Source organism: Clinocottus analis, unplaced genomic scaffold (assembly GCF_023055335.1).
Source record: "Clinocottus analis isolate CAN_PGR_092001 unplaced genomic scaffold, fCliAna1.0.p SCAF_14, whole genome shotgun sequence".
Taxonomy (NCBI): domain Eukaryota; kingdom Metazoa; phylum Chordata; class Actinopteri; order Perciformes; family Cottidae; genus Clinocottus; species Clinocottus analis.
The window spans coordinates 9,596,948-9,622,206 of NW_027175865.1; the positions used below are offsets into that span (position 1 = coordinate 9,596,948).

The 25,259-nt window shown below is 41.9% G+C and overlaps 6 protein-coding genes across 7 annotated transcripts; 4 read left to right on the forward strand and 2 right to left on the reverse strand.

Annotated features, from left to right (window-relative positions):
* Positions 1-284: 284 nt before the first annotated feature.
* Positions 285-3,348, reverse strand: gpr3 (G protein-coupled receptor 3). Its single transcript, XM_068576090.1, has 2 exons — positions 3,106-3,348; positions 285-1,923 (listed from the first exon to the last, which is right to left on the reverse strand). Exon 2 carries the CDS (start codon positions 1,895-1,897, stop codon positions 896-898), a length of 1,002 nt encoding a protein of 333 aa, XP_068432191.1. The 5' UTR covers positions 1,898-1,923; positions 3,106-3,348; the 3' UTR covers positions 285-895.
* Positions 3,349-7,212: 3,864 nt separating this feature from the next.
* cd164l2 (CD164 sialomucin-like 2) lies at positions 7,213-10,057 on the forward strand. The gene is made up of 6 exons (XM_068576131.1): positions 7,213-7,462; positions 7,895-7,981; positions 8,274-8,366; positions 8,456-8,497; positions 8,721-8,880; positions 9,137-10,057. The coding sequence occupies exons 1-6, from the start codon at positions 7,384-7,386 to the stop codon at positions 9,156-9,158; spliced, it is 483 nt and encodes a 160-aa protein (XP_068432232.1). The 5' UTR covers positions 7,213-7,383; the 3' UTR covers positions 9,159-10,057.
* A 1,071-nt stretch (positions 10,058-11,128) lies between these two features.
* sytl1 (synaptotagmin-like 1) lies at positions 11,129-17,872 on the forward strand. Of its 2 annotated transcripts, XM_068575702.1 has the most exons (16): positions 11,129-11,209; positions 11,539-11,633; positions 12,372-12,495; positions 13,569-13,720; positions 13,828-13,942; positions 14,031-14,088; positions 14,170-14,206; positions 14,290-14,330; positions 14,487-14,582; positions 14,730-14,896; positions 14,992-15,094; positions 15,357-15,518; positions 15,954-16,032; positions 16,114-16,213; positions 16,528-16,733; positions 17,462-17,872. In XM_068575702.1, the coding sequence occupies exons 3-16, from the start codon at positions 12,374-12,376 to the stop codon at positions 17,602-17,604; spliced, it is 1,581 nt and encodes a 526-aa protein (XP_068431803.1). In that variant the 5' UTR covers positions 11,129-11,209; positions 11,539-11,633; positions 12,372-12,373; the 3' UTR covers positions 17,605-17,872. The 2 variants fall into 2 exon arrangements, with proteins under 2 accessions (XP_068431803.1, XP_068431804.1); XM_068575703.1 differs by lacking the exons at positions 11,129-11,209; positions 11,539-11,633 and having other exon boundaries at positions 12,412-12,502.
* A 1,007-nt stretch (positions 17,873-18,879) lies between these two features.
* Positions 18,880-20,799, forward strand: LOC137785054 (zinc finger protein 2-like). Its single transcript, XM_068576078.1, has 2 exons — positions 18,880-19,090; positions 19,680-20,799. The coding sequence occupies exons 1-2, from the start codon at positions 18,931-18,933 to the stop codon at positions 20,600-20,602; spliced, it is 1,083 nt and encodes a 360-aa protein (XP_068432179.1). The 5' UTR covers positions 18,880-18,930; the 3' UTR covers positions 20,603-20,799.
* A 1,167-nt stretch (positions 20,800-21,966) lies between these two features.
* On the forward strand, positions 21,967-23,491 carry clxn (calaxin). The gene is made up of 6 exons (XM_068575561.1): positions 21,967-22,128; positions 22,293-22,451; positions 22,632-22,736; positions 22,845-22,996; positions 23,147-23,251; positions 23,336-23,491. Exons 1-6 carry the CDS (start codon positions 22,062-22,064, stop codon positions 23,381-23,383), a joined length of 636 nt encoding a protein of 211 aa, XP_068431662.1. The 5' UTR covers positions 21,967-22,061; the 3' UTR covers positions 23,384-23,491.
* On the reverse strand, positions 23,055-25,174 carry rbm48 (RNA binding motif protein 48). The gene is made up of 5 exons (XM_068575560.1): positions 25,046-25,174; positions 24,703-24,893; positions 24,453-24,598; positions 23,740-24,293; positions 23,055-23,629 (listed from the first exon to the last, which is right to left on the reverse strand). Exons 1-5 carry the CDS (start codon positions 25,172-25,174, stop codon positions 23,567-23,569), a joined length of 1,083 nt encoding a protein of 360 aa, XP_068431661.1. The 3' UTR covers positions 23,055-23,566.
* Positions 25,175-25,259: the final 85 nt, after the last annotated feature.

The following is a 25,259-nucleotide window of genomic DNA, read 5'->3' on the forward strand; positions in this document are numbered from 1 at the left end:
AATTGGATTAAGGTTCAGAAATCGAGTCGGAGAAGAGAAAAACCTCTTACATAATCACGTTATCCTCATACCAAGACTGCTTTGAAGGTTTTAAAGTATGCAGAGTGACGGTAACAATGTTGAATGTTGCATTAGTCACCAAATAATTTAGGATACAGGAGTAGAGAGCAGCAGTCTGTGCCTGATCGAGTTAAATAGTGAGAGATAAAGACCAACATACTAAAAGCCTCTGCAGCAGTAAAGAGAAGAGTGCTGACGTCGGCCAGTAGAGAAAAAAAGCATATTTATTATTCATTGATATAAAATATTCATTCATTTCAAAAAGGCTGTGCAACACGAACATATGGTCAGTACCTCCAATCTGCCTTCAACAGCATGTGCAAAATAGAATCTCAAAGATCTAGATCATTGTGTTTTCGACATTCAAGTAAATAAAATTGGGCTTTGGATCACATTTCATTACACTGTGATAGGCCTCCATTTAAAACCCATCTCTTCCTCCCCCTATTAAAGTGACAATGGTGATTAAATCCACTTTCTATGAGTGGGGTTATATAGAACGTCCCTTTGATTGTTTCAGACTGGGGATCCAGTGGAGCTACAATTGACTGAGGATGAGGCACAAAGTACACAAAAGACAGTACGTTTAGTCCCAAAATGGCTTCCAGCCAGGACAGTGCAGAACATTCTGATTTGCAGAGGGACTTCATCTCCCGGAGAAGTGCTTCTTGCGTGTGTGGGAGTGTGTCTGTGTGTGTGCGCATGTGTGTGTGTGAGACTTCATTTTCAGGATCTGGATGATAGTCAATGCAGCTTTGTGTGTATCTTGGCACACAAACAGTGATATGTCTGGCATAGATTGTGTGGTGGTTTCAGTCTGGCGAGGTTTGGCAGTCTACACATCAACAGGGTGGTGTATGTGTGTGTTTTGTGTGCATCTGTGCGGGCAGCAGGCCTGGAGCAGCACCTTTCGAATGTCTTTGTTTCTCAGACTGTAGAGTATTGGGTTCAGCAGTGAGCTGCCCGCCGCCGGCACCAAGGTGGCATAGGTGTACAGAGGAGGGCTGGATGCGTCTCCTAGCAACCCCCAGATGGAGAACGGCATCCAGCAGCCCACAAACAGGCTGAGGATCAGGATCAGCCGCGAGAAGCCCCTCCCACTGCTGTGTTTGCTTGCATATGAGTGATTGGCAGGAAGGAAGTGCCTCTGGGTAGCGATGGCGTGAGCGTGCCGCCTCGCCACTCGACAGATCCCGGCGTACAGTTGAAGGGTTACCATGACAACCACCAGGAAGCCCCCACAGAGTAACGATAGGTACGTCCTGGTCAGAGGTCGCGCTACAGAACAGGAGCTCGGCTCTCCCAGACAGTGCCATCCCATTGCAGGTCCCGCCCCGATGACACACGCGCCCAACCAGACCAGCAGCAGGAGGAGAGCAGCTCTGTGACGGGATTGGCTCGAGCCATAGGTGAGGGCGTGGCTTAAAGACAGGTATCGGTCCAAAGCGACACCCATCAGGCTACATAGCGAGGCTGTCAGGGATGTCACCAGCAGTCCTGAGGTCAGCAATTCTGACCAATCACTGGGCTCTACGCAGAACAGGAAGAGAAAGTGCAAGATCAAAGCAACACCTGCCAGGAGATCGGCCAATCCGAGGCTGGCAAGCAGCAGGAAGACAGGTGCCCGAAGAGACGGAGTGGCCAGGATGGTGGTGACAACTATTGCATTTTCAGTGGCAATAAGAGTTCCTGATACACACAGAGCCACGCCCCACACTGTGAGGGGCGGGACTTCATATCTAGATAAGCTGTCCAGTTGGTCCAGTTGGTCCAGAGGGAAGAGGGGGTCTGCACCTGATGACTCATCCCAGCCTAAGTCAGAGGCGTTCAGGGTCATGGCTTTTTGGCAGTCACACAAACAACCTAAGAGAGAGGAAACAGGAGAGAGGTTGGCATTAACTCTAATGGGCCATTAGCATCCCCATCTGTCCATTAAACAGTCTTATCTTGACCAGAAGCTGTGTTTTCATTCTGTGGCTGCAGGAGTCCAGATGTGGTATCGGGCAAAGCAGAAGAGTACTTAATGTGGGAATGGAGAATTTAAGATGTCTTGTAATCTAAAGCAGCAGATAGATTATCACTATGAGTGCATTAAGTGGCCTATTGAAGATTGTCATGCCGTGCACTCTATATATAATGATAATAATAATAATAATAATAATAATAATAATAATAATAATAATAATAATCATAATAATAATAATAATAATAGCCTTTACAGTGCAATACAAATGTATTTAAAGAACACAAAAAAAATATGAAAATCAGATTATAAGGAAGCAGACTGGATTATTTTTTTTATAAAGACAAAACTTGGCTCCTGAAATGGCACTGACGTCTGAATAGTCTTGCGGGAAGTCACGCAAATCATAATCAATCAATAGGAAGGTTCAATTCCGATTGATAGATAGAGTTACCGAAAACATGAATGCATAATTAAGCTGTCATTGATTGTTTAGTTTTTTAGTACGTCACTGTGAATCCTTTAAAACTGGCGTCCACCCTTTGCCTTTCTACTGCACGTTTCAAGAGCATCAAACGTCAAAAATATCACCGAGGATGTGGCTGGTTAAATGTAATCAGTCTGGGGTTTCCCTGTCCAAACATAATGTTCAAGTACACTCGATGTAGTGTCCTAGTTGAACATCATGTGTACACGTGCAGACCTCAGACAGATACATGCTTCATTAAAGAGAGAGCTCGTGCCGTTCATTGAGCTATTTAAAGAACCCCCCCTACAAGGTTAAGATGCCTGTGCTCTGTGGTATGGTATCTGCTTGTTTATTAGCACATGTCACACTGTACTGCACGGCTTTTGAAAGGAAATTCCACACCATAAGTGTAAAACGTTAAGGATATTTTAAGACGATTTTGTTTGGGCTTATAAAGGATGAGTTTGAATGCATTATAGGAGGTATATCCCGGTGCGGAAGACCCTGTTGTATAATACAATTGCAGGATCATTGCGCCACAGAGGATGTACCCGACACACGCACACAGACAGGACACGTGCTATACATGCATCTAATAGATCATTCATCTTACCTTATTAACGCGATTATGTGATTCCCTTGCAATAGTTAAACAGATGTGCTCTCTCCTCTTACGAGATCCAAGCCAAGAGATAGGGATGGGGTGACGCTGTTCGCAGTGATGGTCGGTACCAGTCTAAATAAAGATGAGAGTCCCTGTCTGTGACACCGCCCCGTGCTCCTGTCCTCATCCAAGTCGCTCCAAATTATCACTTGGCGTCTATTGCATCTCCTTTTCTTCAATCTCTCCGAAGTGCTCATGAGAGGCAGAATGGGTGCTCTTGCGCGCGGACTCATCCACAAGAGAGCCGGTCTGACGTCATTACAGGAAGGATCGACCAATGAGCTACCGACATTGAAGATGCAGGGAGTAGAGGGAGGGGGTGTAAAGGGAGTAATTTCATTCAGAAAAATGCGGCAACGCTGTCGCCCCTCCCACTGCGGTTCACTCTTGCACTCATTTCTTGTAAATAATGACCACCAATAGACCCTCCTCCCCTTCAGCACACACAGATTCTCTCAATAAGACCCAGGGGCCTGGTTGAATGAGACGATGTTGTTTTGAGTTGGTCGGGGCTCAGAGGTGTGGAGCTGCAGGCTCAGGGCCGGCGCTGTCCGCGGTGCTGAAACGCATCAGGATGAGTCATGGGGAGATGTCGTGCAACAATAATCTGAAGTTGACACGAAGGAAAAACTTCAGGGAAGGGAAGACACCTAATTCAAGGACGCTATTGCCCCGTTCCGTAGCCAAACCCCAGCAACGACAAATATGTTCTGTTATTATTGTTGATATTGTATTATTATTATTATTATTATTATTATTATTATTATTATTATTATTATTATTATTATTATTATTATTATTATTATTATGTGTATTATTAGTATTTCTGTTGAAAGTACTAAGTTTATACACGGGCAGCCTCAAAACTGATCACAGACTCAAATAAACACCTCATTAAAAAAGTATCTATATTGTTGTTATTAAATGAACCTCATAATTTATATTATGACGTTAGTGTAATAATAATAATACGAATAATCGAATAATAATGAAATATACCCCTTAGATAATGTAGAAATCGTACGTGCTAAGATGATCACAGTTAGGATAAACAAAATCAAGGATAATGTTGATTGTTTCTAGTATTAATTTGTCGTTGTGTTTGAGCATCCTGCAGGCCGCCATGCCTCTCTACAGTATCTTAACAGCAGCAGGGGATTCAAGGCTTCCCCGGTTTGATAGTGAGCGTGGGTGCTGCAGGATGGTCTGAACGTTTGTCTGCGCGGTCGCGCATATCAATGCGCCAACTCGGGGAATCTCGTCCTTCTCGAGCCATATTAGGACCCACTTCCTGCCAACACAACCGCCTACGTCATTTAACGGATCTGAGGTGCAAAACTAGTCACCTTCAAAATGTCGAGCGACTGTTTTTTTTTTTACTTGATGACCTAGTTTCCTGCGTGTTCAATTTTTCATGAATTTGATGATACCAATACAAAAATAATTAATTATTTAAGTAATATTAACTAGGAATACAAAACATATATATATATATATTATGTATTATTTGTGATTTTCATTGTGGTGGATTCCCATTTCATGTCTTTGCAATAATGTCTTGTTATATGCATATTCATCCTAATAACATATCATTTTGCCATTGGCTTTAAATTGCAGCATTTTCACTATTATAAAGCTTCAGCAGTGGGAGCATCAGTGGAGGAGAGATCGTGTCCAACAGGGATGCGGAAAATCCCTTTGTGTTTTTTTTAGCACGCTGACACCCTGTGCTGCACATGTAGCAATGTGTGAGAGAGCATGATATGTGGGAGGGCATGAGCTACGTCGGTGTGAGTGGAGGAGGTGGTGATGGCAGACTGCATTGCTTAAAGCTGCAAACTGTGTCGTGATTCTTTTGGGGGCTGGTGGCCGGGCTGTGACTCAATGCATTCACATCAAAGCCACACTTTGCATGTCAGAGGGCTACGTTTTTGTGCTTTTTTTGTTTTGTGTGCATTTTCACATCTGTATCATTACTCACCGATTTGGGTGTAATGGCTTTAGCCTTTTATCTCACACCATAGTTTGATTGTTAGGATTTTATGAGATTATGAGTTTTCTCGAGGGTGTTTTTCAGATAATGCTGTAGGCCCCCGCGATAGGCTGTAACTCGTCCAACCCTTATCAAGTGAGTACGTATTACAATCTTATTGCCTATTTTGAACACTCACATTTTAGACACACTGCAAAGTTTTCAACGAGGGTTCTTACCTTAAGGTCCTGTGGCAGCGTCGTCACCTCAGTATCACTCTTATTCAGGACAGGGGAAGAAGGTTTAGATTTATAAATAACTGGAGTCTTCATATTTTTAGTTCCAGCTTACAAAATGGCAGGACTGTGTTTTTATTCCAGTTTTTTTTTTTTTTTTACTTTTCCTCTATGAATCACCAACCCGTTCAATTCAATGAAACAGTTACAGTGTCACACACAAAAAGGTAGTAGTGTTTAGGGACACACATACATATTTGGTCCCCATGTCAAGCTTACTCCATTTCAGGTAAAGAAGCTTGTTAGTCAAGTTTAATCCTTTGAAATTCAAAGGGACTTGGTTTTTCCAGTTTCCTGAGAACTGGCAGATTTCATGTCTAGTCTCGGAGAGACTAGGGAATTCAAGTCTTCTGACATCAGAAATGTCATCCAGTCTCTAAAACTGCCTTGTCCCAGCCCCTAAGGGCTTGGCAAATGAAATTCTTTCCTCCTCTTGGTAAAGAAGTTTATTAAGTCCAGTTTAATGGATTCCCTCTCAATACACAGAGATCTGGGGCCATCTCCTATCTGAGGAGCTGTTAAATAGACCCAGAAGTCCTTTTCTTCACGTGTCAGGATTACATCCTGAAGCCATTCAGATGAAGTGTATTGCCTTAAACAGTAGTTATAAAAAACACATCCTCATGCACAGGATTGGTACCTCAGACTATACATTATAGCATTTTATGCAGGTCATGTGTACACAAGTATACTATTTTATTATTGTCCCTACCATCATTCAACAGTTTACAGGGGTACAGCTGGGAGTTAAAGAGCCGATAGGGAAGTCTGAGACCCCCTTTTGTTGTCCTTTTTCATCTTGGATATGTATTTATTTGTGATCCAATTGGTTGTGAACTTATCTAATTTTACATATTTGTTCTGGTCTCATTTGTACTTACAGGCAAACATATATCAGTTGTTATTGAGTACCTTGTCTGAGTTGTTTGTCAAGTCAATTATTGATTGAGTGACAAGTGCGAGAGCAGCACTTCATCACATTCAATGACACATTCGGGGTGATTCTGACGCACAGACTGTCTGTTCGAAGCCAACGTCAGTGTTTTAAAAGCATTCACACTGGACTATAAATATAGATGTCCTAACTGGACTGAATCATTCAAGACACATATTATTGATTACTGTATCAAACACATTCCTGATTAAAATGAGGGCCCAGTACGGCTGGTATTCTGTCTTAACCAGACATTTGTTTCAGCAGATGCCTGTTTATAAAATAGTTTAAGCGGTTCAAATCAAGCTACTTGACACTGCTTGTCACATGTTATAGCGTTTTAGTTGCTTGTGATACTCTTTGAGGGATTTTTTCCTCCTCTCTGGTTGTTATATTTCAATGAAATATAATGTTGTATATAATGAATATACTTTAGCCATGGCTTGGATTTGCGTCATCTTGATGAAGGATGGATGCTATAGTCCACATGGAAATATCTCATATCTTTGGCTCACAATCATGGTGCTCAGAGGATCCACTTTGATACTTTCTTCTGTCTCCCATGTATCTCTTCATTGATCTTGTGACCCTTCAGATTCATCTTTGGGCCACTTGATGAGTCCCGAACCCCCAGGACCTCCTGGAAGAAAAAGTCTGAGAATGTAAGTTGTGTGTGTGTGTCTGTGTGTGTGTGTGTGTGTGTGTGCGTGCGTGCGTGCGCATGCCAGCCACAGTAAACGGGTGTCATTCCCTCCAAACAGGTGTGTATTTCAGGAGGGTTGAGTTGGGCCAATTGGTTGCCAGGAAACCAGGTTTGGGTGTTGCTCATGTTACACAGATCTCTGTGTCTCCTGTCTTTCTTTCTCTCTGTGTCCCAGCCAGGAGCCATATCTATATTTCCAACTTTGGATAGCTTTTTGTGGATTACTGAAGATATTTTGATTGAAACTTTTCCGTCGGTAATACTTCCTCTCCAAGCACCAAACATCTTCAGTCATCAGTTGCAGGTGTCTGTGGCTGTCAGGATGCAACAGTTGGTGTCGAAGGTCCTCTTCTCCACACTGCTGCTTGTAGCAGTGGTTCCCTTTGTGTACTCACAGTCAGGTATGGGTCCATCCACATGTCCTACATTTATTTCATTACTGTGTGACCATCTCTTGTCAGAAACCTGTTGTTGTGTCTTCTCACACTTGGCTTCTAGCGTCTCCTTTCCTTGACTGGCTTTTAGCCATTTGATCTCCTTCAAAAGTCTTTCCATGATAACATCTCCTCTTATTAACTGCGAGGATGGCTTTTTCCTCCAGTATTCCTCACACTAAGTAAACATATGAGAAATGAAGGAGAATCTGCTTTCTTTTCCTTGGCATTATTTGACAATTTTTCCTACTTCCTTTTACGTATTGTGACATTGTCCAAACAGGCGGGACGTCTTACAATAATAAAGCTGTTAAAATGTGTCTGTGGGAAGATATTTGTGCATCAGCCGCTGGTTTGAGTGACACTTCCATTTGATTGCCAGTGTTGTCCCTCCTACAGATTGCTCTCAAGCCGAGTCATGTGACCTGTGCGTTGGCGAGTCCATGCTCAACCTGACAGGCTGTGTCTGGAGGCTTTGTCCAAATGGTGATGCGCACACACACACACACACACACACACACACACACACACACACCTTTGACCTCTGATCGAAATTCAATCATCAAAGCTGCTGTAACATAAGCATCCCTGGTTTGTACAAGCTGTCTGAATTATTTAGTATGTCAGGAACGCACACATGATACAAGCAGACACACACACACACACACACACACACACATACACACACACACACACACACACACACACACACACACACACACACACACACACACACACACACACACATATTAAAAATTGTTTGTTCTTTCTCGCTCAGGTAATGATACAGGCATGTGTGTGACTGATGATGGCAACTCAGCAGACAACGGCAGGAATTGTAGCTGGACTCGAGTGTCTGAATTGTGCTCAGGTAACAAACAATTTACTCCAGAATTACTCAAACGTCTTTACCTGCAACCTCAGTAACTCTCGTTTCTTGTCATCTTTTTTATTTCCCAGTTGTAGAGACTATTGCTGATGGAGGAGGTGAAGGTGACTCAGGTAAATTGTATCGACACCATCATCTCCTCCCACCCTCTTCCCTCTCTCTTGCGTCAGAGATTTAGTATTCCCATAAGAGCTGAGTAAAACGTTTCACAATGCCACTTCAATTCCACCAGAAAATAAAAAAAGCCAACATCCTCGTCTTTTCACACCACACACTGCTTTCATGTAGTTTCACTGACTGTAAAGCCATCCTCCTCTCCCTTTTCTTTCCCTTCAGGTGATGGAAGTAACACAAACTCGTCCCCAGAGTTCTCCCAGGCCAAGTTTGACATGTCCAGTTTCATCGGAGGCATCATACTCGTGCTGTGTGTGCAGGCAGGCGGCTTCTTTGCCATGCGCTTCCTAAAATCTAAAGAGCAGAGCACCTACGACCCCATGTGAGTTTGTCCACATAGGTGTTAGAGAATAGAGAATCTAGCGTGACTGTACTAGTTGAAGTATGTGCACGTAAATGTGACCGTGTCACTGAGTTAAGTGACAGTCTGTTGGTGCAACAGCAGCCTCTGGTGGAAGGTGTGGTCAACAGCATCCAATGTCCATCATGATTCTCCTTTAACATCCCTATAGGTTGTATTTTGATTCTGATCACAAACCACATCGGTTAAAATTAAAATGATGTCTGTCTTGATACAGAGAGCAGCCCCAATCCCAATGAAGACAAGACGTATGAAGGGCGAACAGGCGACTCTTAAGGACAGCGGAAGAGTGACGCATCGAGTTCTGACGACAAGAGTGTTTTTTTTTTTCTAGAGGCCCTGTCATTAATCGGTTGTGTACCCCTGGGGGATGGGTGTGTTTAAGAGGACTTTTTTTTCACGGAACTTCAGATTGTGTAATGAGTGTTCACCGTGTTTGTAAAGTATTTATATTCTCGTGACATTTTGGCTGTAATAATACAATCAGAGAAATGAGAAACAGAAAGGCTCTCATTTTTGCAGCGAATCAGTGTGACTAAATCCACCATCAAATCACCAAAAGAGCATGTTAAGTGTTTGTCCTGTTACAAACAACAAGCAACTAGCTAAATCCAGTGAGCTGTTTTAACTGTGTAAATTGTTCAGTGCGGTTGTGGAAAAGAGCGATATAATCTCAATGTAGACAGCAGGTCAGTCAAGGTCATTTAGACTTGTTTTTTTAAATCCTAAAATAGAACAATATGAGACTCTGAATAACTTTGTCAATCATCTCTGAGGACATCTGTGTTTCATGTGGAGCTGCATAACTTTCTAGTGTTTTATTAGAAGCCATGTGTATATTATATCTTTTATGTATTTACTTGCAGTGAGTTAAATCATTTAGCTGGGGACCCCAAAGAAACATCTCTTAGAGGTACCCCCCACCTTTGGGAACATTTATACTTAATCATCTAAGCAATAGTAGTAGGAACTTAATTAAAATAGCTTTAGCACTTCTCCTCAGATTTGTGGGTGTTTTTGTTTTGATTTGTCATTTTTTTATGAATTCAATTTTATGGGGAATATTTATGTTGTGTCTGCTTATGCTTATATCATATACATAGCAGCTTTAACCCTTTACTAACAGTTGAAAGAGATGCGACCCTGTTTACTTATAATGCTGGTTAAGTTTGAAATGAACTTGATTTGTTTTGTGATGTCGTATGAAAATGCTTAAAAAGGTTGGCAACCTGAATAAACTAAAAATAAATACATGTTTTGTTGTGTGTGTGTGTGTGTGTGTGTGTGTGTGTGTGTGTGTGTGTGTGTGTGTGTGTGTGTGTGTGTGTGTGTGTGTGTGTGTGCTTGCTTGCTTGCATTCAAATGAGGAGTTTGTCATTGTATACCAGAGTGAGTGAACTGATTCTGCTGTAATCTGGGTGCGACCAGAGACATACTGAGTATCGGCAATACAAATCACCTTTTAATCAGGAGTATTGAATGATCCCAGCATGCAGCAGGGACAGAGCGCTGGTGGAGGCCTTAAGGGGAGCACTGGGACGGCTTGTTGGATGCACCAAGCGCTGTCTGAGCCAGGGCCCACGCAGGCTTGAATAAACTCACACAAAAAAAGTTTCCCAACTGGGCAGTGTGTGGCTATCATCCAAGTTTGTTGACAAAGGACAGGACTGAATACAGATCCTTTACACTCTGAATGCACCCTCCCCCAACACACAGAGAAAGAAAACACACACACACACACACACACACACACACACACATTAAAGTTGAGGCAGGACTCAAGTGCTGCTGGCTATGCTCCTTTTAAAACAAGCATCGATCGTTGCACACGTCGGTGTTTGCACATGTGTACATATGTGTGTATTAGGCCACATTAGAGTAGCATAGGTGCAGCAGCAGCCTCAGTGTTTAGCCAAATGTGTGTTAAACAGGTGTGGACAGCGACAAGGAGGAAAACTACTTCCCACCTTCACTTGGTAAAACATCCGTGTGTGTGTGTGTGTGTGTGTGTGTGTGTGTGTGATTCATATCATATATTCAAACAAACACACTGTATCAATCATTTAATCTAAAACACACATGCACACACAGTTAGGCGACTCTCCCTCTGAGTATTTTCCGTTTGTTCCGCCTCATGCTCGCCTCCCAGCTGACTGCAGCCTGTGTGCAGAGTAACTCAGGAGGGCGTGTTCAGTCCGTTTACTCTGCACACAGACCTCGACACACAACGCACTCTTCGAGCTCTTCACTTAACTTTACGCAGATGGAAGTGTCAGCGGCCCTCAATAAGGTAAAACCAGTTTTGGCTTGAGTTGTACGTGTTTTTTTGTGTATTAACTGAAAGCGAGACGGGAGTGCGTAACCTTTGGTCCAAAAGGAGTGGCGACAGGTGTCCTCTCTCTCGCGCTGTTCATGATGAGGAAACTCCTGCTTTTTTTTTCTCAAGGAAAAGTTTATGTACATGGTCATGACCAGAAACTTCAATAATATTTTATTATTAACGCAACTATTTAATAATGGTAGATGAGGACATACATTATTTTTATTATGAAAAAAACCAACACCGTTTACAACTACACACTGCTATTATAATTGTATGTTTTGTTTGTGTTTGTTTAGGTTTCATGTTGTGAAAGCTGTGTTGCACCTCCATAATATCCTGTTTGCCAAACTCACAAGGAGGATCGCTTTGCGCATGCGTTAATTACTTGAAGGTAACTTTCCTCAAGGCAGTGGCCACACACCCGCACAGACTAAACTTATCATATTGTGCTGCAGCAGGTTAGTTAATTTCATAATAGAAGTTTACTTTTCTTCTCTTCTCTCTGTTTACATAATTATCCTCATTTCCAAATCGGATACAAACTAGACGAGTTTAAATAATGTTATTTAAATTAATTATCATGCCTTTTATAATTGTATGTTAGAGGGTGGACAGTAGAGAGCAGAGAGGGAGCAATAGCAGATGAAAGCTATGGAAGCAGACAGGAATAGTCTCCCTGTCATAGCATGTGTCCTTCCCCACTGAGACTGCGGGGGTCATGATTTCAAAGTGTATTGAGTGTTTAACAATGGGAGACACAAGATAAACTTGAGGGATGAAGACATCATCAACAGTTTTATGATAGAAGACACAAACATATGTCTGCTCCATAAAATAAGACATTGCCTTGCTTGTGAGAAATTGATCACTTTCACCTCTTAAGGATTCAATCCTTGTTCAGATGAAACAGTCCAATAAGGGGTCATATGGCAAAAAGGTTGGGAAGCACTGTTTTAGCAAAGCCAAAATGTTCCAATATATAAGCCACCATTCTCTGCAGAAAGAACACCCTCAGACTAGACACATATTGACAATAATAGACAGCATATTCAATGTTATGTAAATATTTATTTGTACTTTGAGATAAATGTCTGGTTGTTTAAGGATTGTGGTTTTGCCTCTCACTCAGGCATGGAGGAGCAGGTTGACTCCTCTCTTGACTTGAGCCACCTGACCGAGGAGGAGCAGTCCACCATCCTGCAGGTCTTACAGCGGGACTCGGATTTGCGTCATCTTGATGAAGGACGTGTAAGGTCAGAGGTGACTGTTTATCCATTTTAGATTCCAGTTTTTGCCAGTGATTAACTCTAACACACAGACAGGTGACAAAGAAAAAAGTAAACAAAACTATCTAAATAAAATAATTTATTTAGATAAATATAATTTCAATAAATTTAATTAAGTTTCTTTAATTCCTTTAAGTCTGTATGTTGTAGTTTAAAATTCCACTGCTGCGTAACCATTTGGCGTGTATTAATATGAAACGTGAGCTCAATATCAGCTGAAATCATGAAGGTGTTGATACAGGAAACCTCTTCAATATGAGTTAAGGGTCTCGGTTGCATCCAAACAAACCACAAATTACCACACATCTATTGTTACACTGTGAACCTGGGGCTTTGGGGCTCTCAGGGGTCTGCAGCTCAGCTGTCTGCTTTGCCTGGTTAGAAAGTCAGCCTTTGGGAAGTAAAAGAAGTCAAATTGATTCTGCCTACGGAGCCAAGCAGCTCCTGCATCTGGGAAATGTTATTGATGACCGGTTACCAGCACAGACAGTTCAGAGAGCCCCATATCTCTGATTAAGTTAATAAGCTCTAAAAATCAACTTGTTGTCTCTTGTTTGTGATGATTGTGTTGACTCATCTTCAAATCGAAGCCTTAGCTGACAACAACATTGTGTTAATATGTTCAAGTTTTTTGGTTTATCAATGATTAATTGTTTAGTCTCATCAAAAGACTCACACTTGAGAAGCTAAACCCAGAGGATGTTTGCATTTTTGCACAATAATTGAACACAATGCTATACAATAAATCAGTTTATGAATTAAAATTGTTATATGGAAATAACTTTCTGCAAAATAAGATAAATTGACTAATTGTGTCAGCTCTTCTATCAGGGTGTGGAATGTATCAGAGAAAAGTGGACATGTTGTTAATGTAAATAAAAAGTTTCCAAGCATAATTTTGTATTAGTAAAATGGGCTTTGTCTTTTAAACATTGAATACATTTGCATTTGCAGTGACAAAAATGACTCTTTGTTGCTGGCCACCATCAGCTGACTTCTGTTTGTTTGCCTTTTAACTTGGCTCCACTGTAACGCTGCAGGGTCCTCCAGGAGACAGAGGCAGATCCGGCACGTTTGCGCTCCCTGTCAGGCTCTTGGTTCCACGACGAGCGCAACAAACGCCATCACAACCAGATGTCGGGCTGCACGCTCGTCCACGCCACCATCCGCCACAGGAAGACCAAAAACAGAGGTCTGTTTTCTGCGGTTGCAGTGTTACTATCGCAGGCCTTTGGAGCTGTTTCTTGCTGTTATAGGGACATCCCATTGATGGTTCTGTGTGTGTTTCCATGGTGACAGATGTGCCCCTGGCTGGACTGTTCAATGGAGAGAGAGAGGAAACCTCCCAGAACGGTGACACTTCTTCTGAGGCAGAGAGAAGACTGAAGGACAGCAAAGAAGAGGAGAGTGGAGGGTTAGTGAGGGCGTCTGTCACCGAAAAATTCTCACTTTGTAACATTTGTATGGAGCTCCGTTTTTCAATATCTTATTTTGATTTTCAGGAGTCAAGGAAGTTTTAAACCTGTACCCACACCCAGAAAAAACAGTCCTGTGGTACAGGTCTGTGTTTGCACGTTTGTTTCCTTTTACAATACAGGAAATACAAACCATCTAATTATGAATAATCATCTTCAATTCCAGGGTATCCAGCTTAGAACTAGTTTCTCTTCATCCAAAGGTATGAAAGTTTGTCTCTCGGTGTCATTTTTGTCAATCTCTGAGTGTTATTATCAAGTAATTCTCAATGCATTTGTCTCATAGACTGTGAAAGGAGAAGTAATGGCCACTCAGAGGAACCTGAGGTGACTTATTTAAATGTCTAAATCAATCACACCTTTTGCCTTTTTTTTGTTGGTAGATTGGTTGATGATCATTAGTGATTGTGTGTGTGTGTGTGTGTGTGTGTGTGTGTGTGTGTGTGTGTGTGTGTGTGTGTGTGTGTGTGTGTGTGTTTTCAGGAAGACACAGAGTCTCTGAGCAGCTGCGTAACAGAGCTGGAACGAACATCTCTGAAATCAGGCAGCTCCAACGGCAGCCTTCAATCGGGCTACACGGTACACACGCGCACACACACACACACACACACATATTCAGTCCATGCACGCACAAGCACATTTGATTAATTGGCTATCCAGCGACGCAGGATGACTCAGCTGCAGACAATGTCGTAGGAGCTGATCTCTGTTCTGCGTGTGTTATAGCTCAGTGGCAGCATGATGAGTCTGTTCAGCTCAGGCGATTTTGGAATGGTGGAGGTGAGGGGCCGTATCCAATTCTCATTGGTTTACGACACCCAGAAGGAGGAGCTGCAAGTCAAAGTGTATCGCTGTGAGGACATCGCTTCCGCACGCAAGGATCGCTCTGACCCGTAAGTGACGATGCATGTGTGAATGTGCGTCTTGCAGCAACGATGTCACATACAGAACCAGACAAAAGGGTTTAAGTGTGTGCGTTTTTTCACAGATACGTTAAGACCTATCTTTTGCCAGACAAGTCAAATCACAGCAAGAAGAAAACTGCAGTGAAGAAGAAGACACTAAACCCAGTCTACGATCAGACGCTCCGAGTGAGACACTATCTCATATACACATTACATTAAGTTACTGCCGTCAGAGAAATCCCCATCTTCCATCTGTCCCTCAGCTCTCTTCCATGTGTCCTGCAACATGCGCAGCAGTCATTTGTTTCTCTAGTCCTAAGATAAAAAAACCAACTGATTTTAAGTTTAAATGTTGCAGCTTATGGTGGCAGATGACATATTATGTTCTGACCTGCTTCTTAAGCTCCTTTCATGTGCTCTCTGCCTGATTCTGGCTCTGATGTTGAAGTATAAAGTGCGGGTTGGAGAGCTGCGGAGCCGGACCTTGAACCTGTCAGTGTGGCACGCGCAGCCCTTGGGCAGAAACGTGTTCCTGGGGGAGGTGGAGGTGACTCTGGGCCTCTGGGACTGGACGTGCTCTCTTCCACAGTGGCAGGACCTGCAGCCACGGGTACATGATTCATACACACAGTCATGTGAAGTCACATGAATTTGCATGCGAGCATGAATACTCTTTGGCCAATATTTATTAGCTAACTAATATTTTTTATATATATATATATATATATATATATATATATATATATATATATATATATATATATATATATATATATATATATATATATATATATATATATATACACTCATCTAGATTTGTTTAGTAGTTTGTGTAACAGCAGCTCGGCAGCTTTATTGGAGACACAGTACAAGGGGTGTCTCTTGTGTCTGGAAGAGCTGAAGGGAGAGGAAGACATGCTGTGAATTTCAACTAAGGTTTTATGTAACCTTAATCTTTTCCTGCTTCCACACGCCTGCCTCCCTCTCCCTTTATTTTCTTCGCTCGCTTCTTGTGTCATGTTCTCTTTTCTCACCCCCATTACAGATTCATTTGAATCCAGACTCCATTAGCAGCCGTGGGCTCATCTTGCTCTCTATTAAGTTTGTACCAGACGGATTTGAGGGTGAGCAGAGCACATACATAATAGATGAAAGTCGTGTCCCATCATAATCACGTGTGTCTCATGCATTATGTGTGTTTTAAGGTGGTGGACTGCCTCTGACAGGAGAGCTTCACATCTGGCTTCGGGAGGCTCAAGGCCTCCTGGCCAACAAAGGGGGGGTGATAGACTCTTTTGTTAAAAGGTGTGTCAGCTCTGCAACATGTTTCCTGATCATCAGTTATCTATCCTAGCAGTTTTTATAATTAATTTGTAGAAAATTACTGGTGGGACGGGACATGTATACTCATCAATTAGTTTAAATTCTCCACCTTCATATGCATATTTTTGACTGTTTATTTACTGTGTAAATTAAACATTTTAACACGCATACTGTCTTGCATACTAGAGAAGAGTAGACATTTTTATTTTCAATTATCAATTTCAAATATCAATACATAACTGAATTCTGGTTCAAATCTGTATTTATTGTCTCCTAATCCTAATCTACACCTCTAGCTATATACTCCCAGACGCCAGTCGGCAAAGCGGTCAGAAGACGCGGGTGGTGAAACGCTCCATCAACCCTACCTACAACCACACCATGGTCTATGACGGCTTCCACTCCAGCGACCTAAGAGAGGCATGCGCTGAGCTGACTGTCTGGCAGCGCGACGGGTCAAAGCCGCAAGTCCTAGGAGGGATTCGTCTGAGCTATGGGACTGGTGGGTGTCTTTACTCTAAATTACTGGTTTCACTGTGGGCATATACAAAAGACAACATTTTGACAGATTGGTCATTTGTTGGGTTTCTTTACAGTTTCAGTTTGACATTCTGTGACGGGTCATACGATAAGCCACCAGATAGGGGAACAATGCTGCTATCTTTACCTTGTTCTGAACGTATTGGTGATTAGGCACACTGTTTGTCCTCCTGTGCTGCAGTCCTTGTGTAGCCTGGTCTCTGTGCAGAATCTTATCTGATCAAGTCATTCTCAGTTCCAGTGCTTTTTAAAATGAACTCACTCTTGTTTATCTTGGGCTGTTTTATTAGTCACTCTGTGACTGTTGACTTACTACGACTAAAGGTTTGTGAGGCGATGAATGCAGCTTGAGCTTCTCCTGAGCAGTGATTAGAGATCCAATGCTATCTCATAGGTCCCTAGACATTTTCTGCTTGGTGTTTTGGAGTGGTCTCGGGGTGACAGGATTCCCATCTAGTGCTTCACATTGCATTGCATTTTGTCCAGTTGGCATTTCAGGCATTTCAGATGGTCTTGTCATCAGAGCGGGGTCATTTCTAGGTTACCAGTGTTACCGTGTATTGCTAAATATCCACATATTTTAGATTATTAAGAGATGCAACATTCATTGGTGTGTGAATTGCGGTGAGGATTTATGTGCTAATCTCTTCAACATAAATCATGAATAATGGTGTGTTTTCTCAATGGCAGGTCAGAGTTATGGGGAGGCTGTCAGCTGGATGGACTCCACAGAAGACGAGGTCGCTGTGTGGACTTCCATGATCGAAAACCCAAATCACTGGGTTGACGCAACACTATCAATCAGAACTAACCTTGTACAGCGGTCTGAGTGACCCAGACACACCTCGAACACAAACACTTGTTCACATAATCGTTGGACTGAAAGGACAATCTCAGCACATCAGCACATTTAACCTCTCTGTCAACATTGTTTTTCATATACACAATACACACAAACACACAGACAGAAGTAGTTGGGGTGGAGTATTGTGAATTAATGCCAATGATCAGATTTTTTAATGTTTTATTTGTATGTTTTTGGTTGGCTTGACAAAAGTGTTGTAATCCATTGTGGTTTAATAATTAAATATCAAACCTGAACTTATGAATCACAGTGTTCTTCTTCACTTACTAAATCTAAATATTACATCAATTAGAGAGATCATTTCAAATAACCATGTTTTTAAGTTTTTTTCAACGGACCTCTTAAACTCTTTTGAACATGCCAGAAAAATATACCTATTTCCTTTAATCCGCAATGACCCTGCAACTCCATGTATTCATGATTCCCCCTCTAATGGATTACATCACTGCCACTTGGCGGTCAGACGTTGTAATTACTCTCAATACCTTTCTGGCAATACAGAAAGAATAGTGAAGAATAATGTCAAGAGCACAAGAAGAGAAGACTCTGTCCTGAAATGTAACCTTGCTTCTTTTTTTTAACATCAAAACAAACTGTTCTCCCACTGGCAGTAGAGTACTGCATTTACCACCAGGGTCTGACGAGCTGACCTCCTGCTCAGCAGATGGCGATCTTAACCTTCCTGCTTCAAGAGCGAATGACACCGGAAGTGGAGCCTTTTCAAAATAAAGTGTTTTGGGTCTGGCGTTTTAAGGCTTTAACGTGTGTAATTAGGGAATTTCTTTCATTATAAGAGCACATCTGTTACAACTTAGTTCATGACTTGACACCAGACCACACCGTGCTATGCTTTGCTTACACAAAAATAATGCTTAGCCTACTGTTTTGTTACTGGATCTGGAGTCACTCCCCATAGATCTGTTACTAATACTATGTATTGACTTAAACACTGAGAGCCTCGAGCTAGCGCATAATTCTCTATCGATCGTAGAGGGGACTTAATGTGTCCGATAAACGGTCACTCTCTGAATCCTGTGTTTACATTTTCTAATTTAAATATTATTTTCTCATTTAAGGTCAGTTGTGTGGTTATATTTATGCATGATGTATCTAATAAAATGACATCATCAATAACCATTTACACCGCGTATTTCAAAACCAACTGTCCAGCTGTACAATAACACTTTTATTTTGTGATTGAATCCGGATGTTGTCGCCTCACACTTCCGTGTTGCCAATTTGAGTTTGACACAGGAGCCGACTGCTCGTCGGTGAGCGTTGAAAGTTGATCAAAATGTCCCAGATGCAACTGTTGAGGTTGTTCATCAGCGAGCGGCTCAGCGCGGCTGCTGAGGAGATCTTCGCTGCGGTGCAGACGACGGTGACAGAGCAAGAAGAAGAAGAAGCTGCAGACCACTACGGACTGAAACAAGAAGTGCATGTACACAATGATGGTTTGTCTGTTTTCCTGCTGTTGTGACGTCCTGCAGCAGCGTTAAAAGTCTCTTTACGAAGCTCCCACCGCACATGTGAAAGACGATCTTAGAGATGTGCACCAAATAAACTGGAAACTGGGTGTAGGCTAAATCCTTGTGATGCTAAATCAGATGAAGAGTATGGCTAAGTTACCGCGGTTGTCTGGGATAAAACAGGGTTACATGATCTTTGACATACAGTTAGGAAAGGGGCATCGTAATATATCTTACTGCAGCAGAGTACAAAAGGCGTATCCATTACCAAATGTTTACCTTTATCAAAGTCAAAGAAACAATACACTCATAATTTCAGTAATTTAAAACTCATTCAAAACAAAGAACTCAATCTGGGGTCGTTGTGATTGCATGGTCGGAAACTTAAACCCCTTGGGCATCAGGAGGCCTACCAAAACATCAAGTCAAAGATTTATGAAAGTATAGTGTTTTGGAAGTGGACTCCCTCTTTAGCTCGTCTCTCTTTCATGCAAATCAGACTTGATAATAACATGCTGAAATGAAAGGTGGCAAACTGAGTTGAAGCAACATTCTCATCTTTTCCTTTCAACAGACACCCCACAGGTCTTTGTCTGTGCACATGAGAAGAAACGCTTTGAGCACGAGTGGAGTCCTGCGAGCTGCGACAACAACCCTCGTGTGGACCAGGATGACTCTGGCCTGCCGTTCCCAGAGCCTCCAGCGATCAAACAGGAACCGCCGTGGAGCAGTCCGGATGTGGAGAACTCTGATACCAGCCCTGTGAAAGTGACACCCACCTACATGACAAGTTGTAGTTACTCAGACATGACTGAGATACAAACCTATGACACAGGAAATGAAGACAGAAAGCCTGTACCGGTTGAGGGAAATACTCAGTCAAGCAGTGAATATTGGAATCTTTTGCCAGATTGTTCTGTGACTGTGAATAACTTGGGGCCTGAGACGGGACGAGCAACGCTGACAGGCTACAGTATCGATAAAGTCCACACGCAGAGCCCCACAGGGAGAAAGCAGCTGACTAAAAGTTGCAAAACACACAGCCCAACTCCACCAAATAAAGAGACCAAGAGCAGAAGCAGATCCTACTGCTGTCGTATCTGTGGCAAAAAATTCAGCCACAGCGCACATCTGGCAACACACACACAAACCCACACCAGTGATAAACTGTTCTTCTGTGAAGTGTGTGGTAAAGAGTTTCGACATGGAAACAGTGTGACTGTGCACATGAGGATTCACACTGAGGAGAAACCATACCGCTGCAGGATTTGTGGGAAAGAGTTTCGCCATGTGGGCAATTTGAACGTTCATACGAGAATCCATACAGGAGAGAAACCATACACATGCGCCGTGTGTGGGAAGAAGTTCAGTCGAAATAACTTGATGACAAAACACATGGCTGTACACGCGGATGAAATGAGTTTGAATACGAAGAGTGTATTAAGGAGAGGGTCGGTTGGTATGACTTCATCAGAGACTTCACTGATGGAAAGCTAGTTTTCTGTGGGATAAAACGGCAAATATGTCCTTGGGAAGTACACCTTGGGTTAAAGACTGTAATTCATCTTAATACCTTTTTTTTTTAGGAGTAGACTAATTATTGTACATTGATAATGGTTAAACCACCAAATTATGTCTCTGTATCTAAAATCCTGGTTACTGTAGCCCAAAGCTGAGTATAGAGATGTAAACGATCAGACCCCATTAATAAACTTTGATTCTGATTAAAATGTTTTATTTGTTTTATTTCCTTTCTCCAAAGCTGAACTAACCATATTTTCTTTTGCAAATTAGCTCTGATGAGTCTTAACCTCAGCCAAACAAACATTGTTGACACATAATTCCATGTAAAATGTACACACACGGCCAATAAACAGCAGTCAAGTGAGCCCTCATCCGCCGAGTGAGCCGCACGCATGAAAATAACTGACCGTCATTCAAACGTAATTTTCCAATATTCAAACAGAAATAAAAACAGGTCCTCAAATCTGTAAAGTAAAACTACAACGCAGTCTTGTTCAGGGGGACCTCTGCTATGTACATGGCCATGATATTTTACTGTACAGGTTTGGAGAAAATTGAATTCAAATTCAGCTTACATGTAATATTGATATTCATAATGTCACAATTTCCAATATTCAAAGGGCTATAAAAACAGATCCTTAAATTTGTAAAGTAAAATCACAACGCAGTACTGTTCAGGCTTTACAAGGCTTTATTACAAGTTTAAGGATCTGCTTTTATAGCAGTTGGACTATTGTGAAATTATGAATATCACTCTTACATTGTAGCTGATTTTGAAGTCACTTTTCTCTAAAACTGAACAGCAGAATCTCATGTACGCTAAGTCCTCACCATAGCTGAGGACCCCCTGAACAAGACTGCATTGTAAGTTTACTTTACAAATGTAAGGACCTGTTTTATAGCCTTTTGAATATTGGAAATTGTGAAGTTATGAATATCATTATGTCATGTAAGCTGACTTTGAAGTCCCTTTTCTCCAAAACTGTACAGTAAAATCTCGTGGCCATGTACATGTGCATGGCAGAGGTCAGCCTGAACAAGATTGTGTTGTACTTTTAACTTACAAGTTTAAGGATATGCCGTTTGAATATGAATATCATCATTTTGAGCTCTGCTTCTCTGTGCTGCGTACTGCCCTCGTACCGTAACGCCTTGAATAGAGGTGCATTCAGAATTGCAATTGAGGCTCACTCGGCGCATGTGGGCTCACTTGACCGCAGTGCCAATACAGCTGAAATCAGCTTATGTATTTTAAAAAAAACAACAAAAAAATGGAAGAAAAATAAAGCAACTATACAGACTTCCCCCAAACTTGTTCTTGTACAAGATTTGTTTGGCCGTGTGGTTGCCATGGCGACCCGATGTTAGCGTTGCCGCTGTTGCACGAGGATCAATCTCTGACCGGACGTCTCGTCTTACACAAAGGTCGAAAATGTCTGCGATGAAAAAAAGATTGATGAAGGCCCTCGCTGAAACATTAGCGAAACAAGTGGAGCACTGTGAGTATTCGGCTCAAACGCGGCATCTTATCGTAAAATGGTTCCACCGCGACGCGTTTCAGTGTTTTTAATTAACGCCGTCAGCTTCCATGCAACGCTAACAAAATGCCACACAGCTTATGAATGGACTGTGAAATATCTGCCACTGTTGTCAATGATTCCAGTCGATCTGACAGAGGTGGAGTGTCTCATCCACGAATTTAACGCGCTTCTGGGTGAGCCGACGACTCCCGGAAGAGCAGTGACCGGCCTGGAGAGAGCGAAGTTCAGGAGCATACTGCACAACATCTTTGGGATAACCGACGACACTATGATGGACAGAGGTAATCCGTCTGTTTCACATTGATATTAGATTCATATATATATTACACATGGAGATAATAACAAATACTTCATATTTGGATGGATGATACTCTGCATCCAAACAGTAGTTTGGATGCAGAGTAGGAATAGTTTGATAACCTGACCATGCTCCGAGTGTTTGATTAGTATCTGTTCCCCAGTCTACAGGACATTTGACAAAGACAATGACAGTTTCGTCAGTACAAAAGAATGGATTGAGGGACTGTCTGTTTTCCTTCGAGGAACCTTGGATGAGCAAATAAAATGTAAGCTCTCCACCTTACTTTTAGTGCTCTGACTTACTTTTTTTTTTTTTTTTTAACACTTTTACAAGCTTTTATTGAGGTAATAACTTCTGTTTTTGCATGGCTCAGACTGCTTTAACGTGTATGACTTGAATGGCAATAACTACATCACCAGAGAAGAGATGTTTCCCATGCTGAAGGACAGCCTCCTCAGACTGCCCACAGAGGAAGACCCTGACGAAGGAATCAAAGACCTGGTGGATATCACATTCAAGAAGATGGTGAGGGGATGAACGCTACTAGCCTATTTGTTGAAATATACCACGATCTGCCTCTGCATATGTTCTGTGCTCCTCCAAACAAAGGGAAGGGGAATAAGTAAAAAAAACTGTCTTGTAACAAATTTATGGAAACATTTTATATTTTTGCAGGATCATGACCATGACGGCAGACTGTCTTTCACTGACTTTCAACAGTCAGTTAGAGAGGATAATCTATTACTTGAGGCTTTTGGAACTTGCCTTCCTGACCACATGGTAATCACAAATCAAATGTTTTTGAAAAACTAGAATAACTTAAATGTCTACATCAGAAAAACTTAATCTTGAACTCTTTTTCAGAGAATTGAGACATTTGAGCAGCACGTGTTTCGAGAACAACTGGAATAATGAAGAAGTCCCATTCATGTGCTATTTCAGAAATATATTATTTCTAAAATAGAATAGCGGTAAATTGTGATGCATAATTTGTAAATAAAAGCAATCTGCCAAGGAAAACAGTTTGAATCATATTATTCTAAAGAAATAGCAGAAATCTCTGAAGAAATTCCAGCATTAGGGCAGCTTGTTGGATCAAATCCGACGACGTGGTTTCAGCTTTTTCTCTACTGGTTCGAGGCCAGGAACGGATTCCACCTGAGAACAATGACAAAACAGATTTCACTAAGAGGAATGAAGGAATTAAAGCTAAAGAGAAGAATTACATTTTATTCAGATTTTTATTCAAAGATCATATTATAGGATACCTGTTTCATCGTGTTCCTGATCAGGCTCACAGTTGTGTTTAGGGACTCATCCTCCATGTTCAGTTTGGGAGGTTCTGGTAGCTTTGGCCCAATAAGTGTCTCATTGTTCCCAGTAACATCAGTCTGTGAGTGCTCCGCTGCATCTACTATCTTGCGTTTCTTGTTCTCCAAGACTGTGTTTCTGGGGACAAATCCATCTACCGCAGAAGACTGACTTGAGGCCAGTCTGTGTTCTGTGTCTCTGTCTGAAGAGGTTTGGCTTGAGCCGGACCTGTGCCCTTGCTGCTGTTTTGTGTCAATGACAGCATTATGTAATGTCCCCATTTTGTCCTCTATGGGTACAGTCCCATGTTGATGTTTATGTCGGTAGTAATTATATTCCTGGGGAGGTAAAGGCAGCAGAGGAAAGTCTAAATAGTGGCTGATGTTTGAAGTCTTCTGTGTATTATTATTGTCGGAGGTTTTATCACGTCTGGGGAACATCTCCGATGTGGTTGCTGTGTTTGATGACGTGGTCTCCTTGTTTACGGCCTCCTCCTGTTTCCTTTCTCTTGCTTCAAGACAATTTAAGAGAAAAGAACACAGTTCAAGTTCATGTTTGTTATTCCAACAAGAAAAACTAAATACAACATTTAGTGAAACAAAAATATCTGAGTTATTTCAAATAAAAGTAGTAAAACATGATAGTATGTATATGCAACGTTAAATTATACCCTTATTCTGAAGAGTCCTGAAAACATATCTCCTCCTGTCTTGAAGCTTGAGCCGGGTGTCTTCCACAGTCTCATATTCTGGGACGTAGCACACATGCAGCACACCACCGTAGAAACTCTTCTCATCCATGTGTCGTTTGGCTGCTCTGAAAAGAAAGTTTAAAGCCAAGTTTATTTAGCTTTTTTAGCTTGTCTATTCAACGTTGCTAGTACAGTATAAATAACAAGGTACGTTAGTAATATTCTGTACCTGGCGCTGGTAAGTTTCTGGAACTTGACCAGGTAGACCTCTGTGAATTCCTCAGCAGGGTACTCGTCCAGGGGCCTGTACTCCTCCACAGCTCCGTACAGGGCACACCGTTGGATCAGCTCGTTCATCACCCCAATGGCAGGGACACCTTGGACCATCAAGTAACGAGACTCTAAATTGATGGTGTACACCTGATGACGCACAAGACAAATATGATGACATATACTCCACAATGAGCCACAGTAGGATATGTTTGTATTGTCTGTTGACGTCATCTTCCGGATAAGAGTCGCAGCGTCTCATCATTAGTGTTTTTTCTGACTTATTTTGAGAACTTTCTTACCTTAACAGCTTTATCTTTTCTTCCATCTCTATATTTAGGACGAGAAATGCATATCTTCTGCTGTTCGTGGTGTTTATAAACATCTGGGACGGCCCAACAGTCTGATCTGTTGTTGCCAGAAGCCGCCATGTTTATAGAAATTAATTTCCGGTTGATTCCTCCACAATAAGAGCTCGTTCTCTTTCGATTACTCAGGCATCGACTGCGTGTTCTT

Excerpts from the sequence above, each read along its gene's own strand:
- rbm48 (XM_068575560.1), bottom strand. The coding sequence starts at position 25,174 with ATGGCGGCTTCTGGCAACAACAGATCAGACTGTTGGGCCGTCCCAGAT. Across the intron at positions 24,294-24,452 it reads CAGGACTCTTCAGAATAAGG|CAAGAGAAAGGAAACAGGAG; the intron begins GTATAATTTAAC and ends ATTGTCTTGAAG. Across the intron at positions 23,630-23,739 it reads TCAGGAACACGATGAAACAG|GTGGAATCCGTTCCTGGCCT; the intron begins GTATCCTATAAT and ends CATTGTTCTCAG.
- sytl1 (XM_068575702.1), top strand. The coding sequence starts at position 12,374 with ATGGAGGAGCAGGTTGACTCCTCTCTTGACTTGAGCCACCTGACCGAG. Across the intron at positions 12,496-13,568 it reads CTTGATGAAGGACGTGTAAG|GGTCCTCCAGGAGACAGAGG; the intron begins GTCAGAGGTGAC and ends GTAACGCTGCAG. Across the intron at positions 16,214-16,527 it reads ATAGACTCTTTTGTTAAAAG|CTATATACTCCCAGACGCCA; the intron begins GTGTGTCAGCTC and ends CTACACCTCTAG.
- gpr3 (XM_068576090.1), bottom strand. The coding sequence starts at position 1,897 with ATGACCCTGAACGCCTCTGACTTAGGCTGGGATGAGTCATCAGGTGCA.
- clxn (XM_068575561.1), top strand. The coding sequence starts at position 22,062 with ATGTCTGCGATGAAAAAAAGATTGATGAAGGCCCTCGCTGAAACATTA. Across the intron at positions 22,452-22,631 it reads CGACACTATGATGGACAGAG|TCTACAGGACATTTGACAAA; the intron begins GTAATCCGTCTG and ends TCTGTTCCCCAG. Across the intron at positions 22,737-22,844 it reads CTTGGATGAGCAAATAAAAT|ACTGCTTTAACGTGTATGAC; the intron begins GTAAGCTCTCCA and ends TGCATGGCTCAG.
- cd164l2 (XM_068576131.1), top strand. The coding sequence starts at position 7,384 with ATGCAACAGTTGGTGTCGAAGGTCCTCTTCTCCACACTGCTGCTTGTA. Across the intron at positions 8,367-8,455 it reads AGTGTCTGAATTGTGCTCAG|TTGTAGAGACTATTGCTGAT; the intron begins GTAACAAACAAT and ends TTTATTTCCCAG. Across the intron at positions 8,498-8,720 it reads AGGAGGTGAAGGTGACTCAG|GTGATGGAAGTAACACAAAC; the intron begins GTAAATTGTATC and ends CTTTCCCTTCAG.
- LOC137785054 (XM_068576078.1), top strand. The coding sequence starts at position 18,931 with ATGTCCCAGATGCAACTGTTGAGGTTGTTCATCAGCGAGCGGCTCAGC. Across the intron at positions 19,091-19,679 it reads AGTGCATGTACACAATGATG|ACACCCCACAGGTCTTTGTC; the intron begins GTTTGTCTGTTT and ends TCCTTTCAACAG.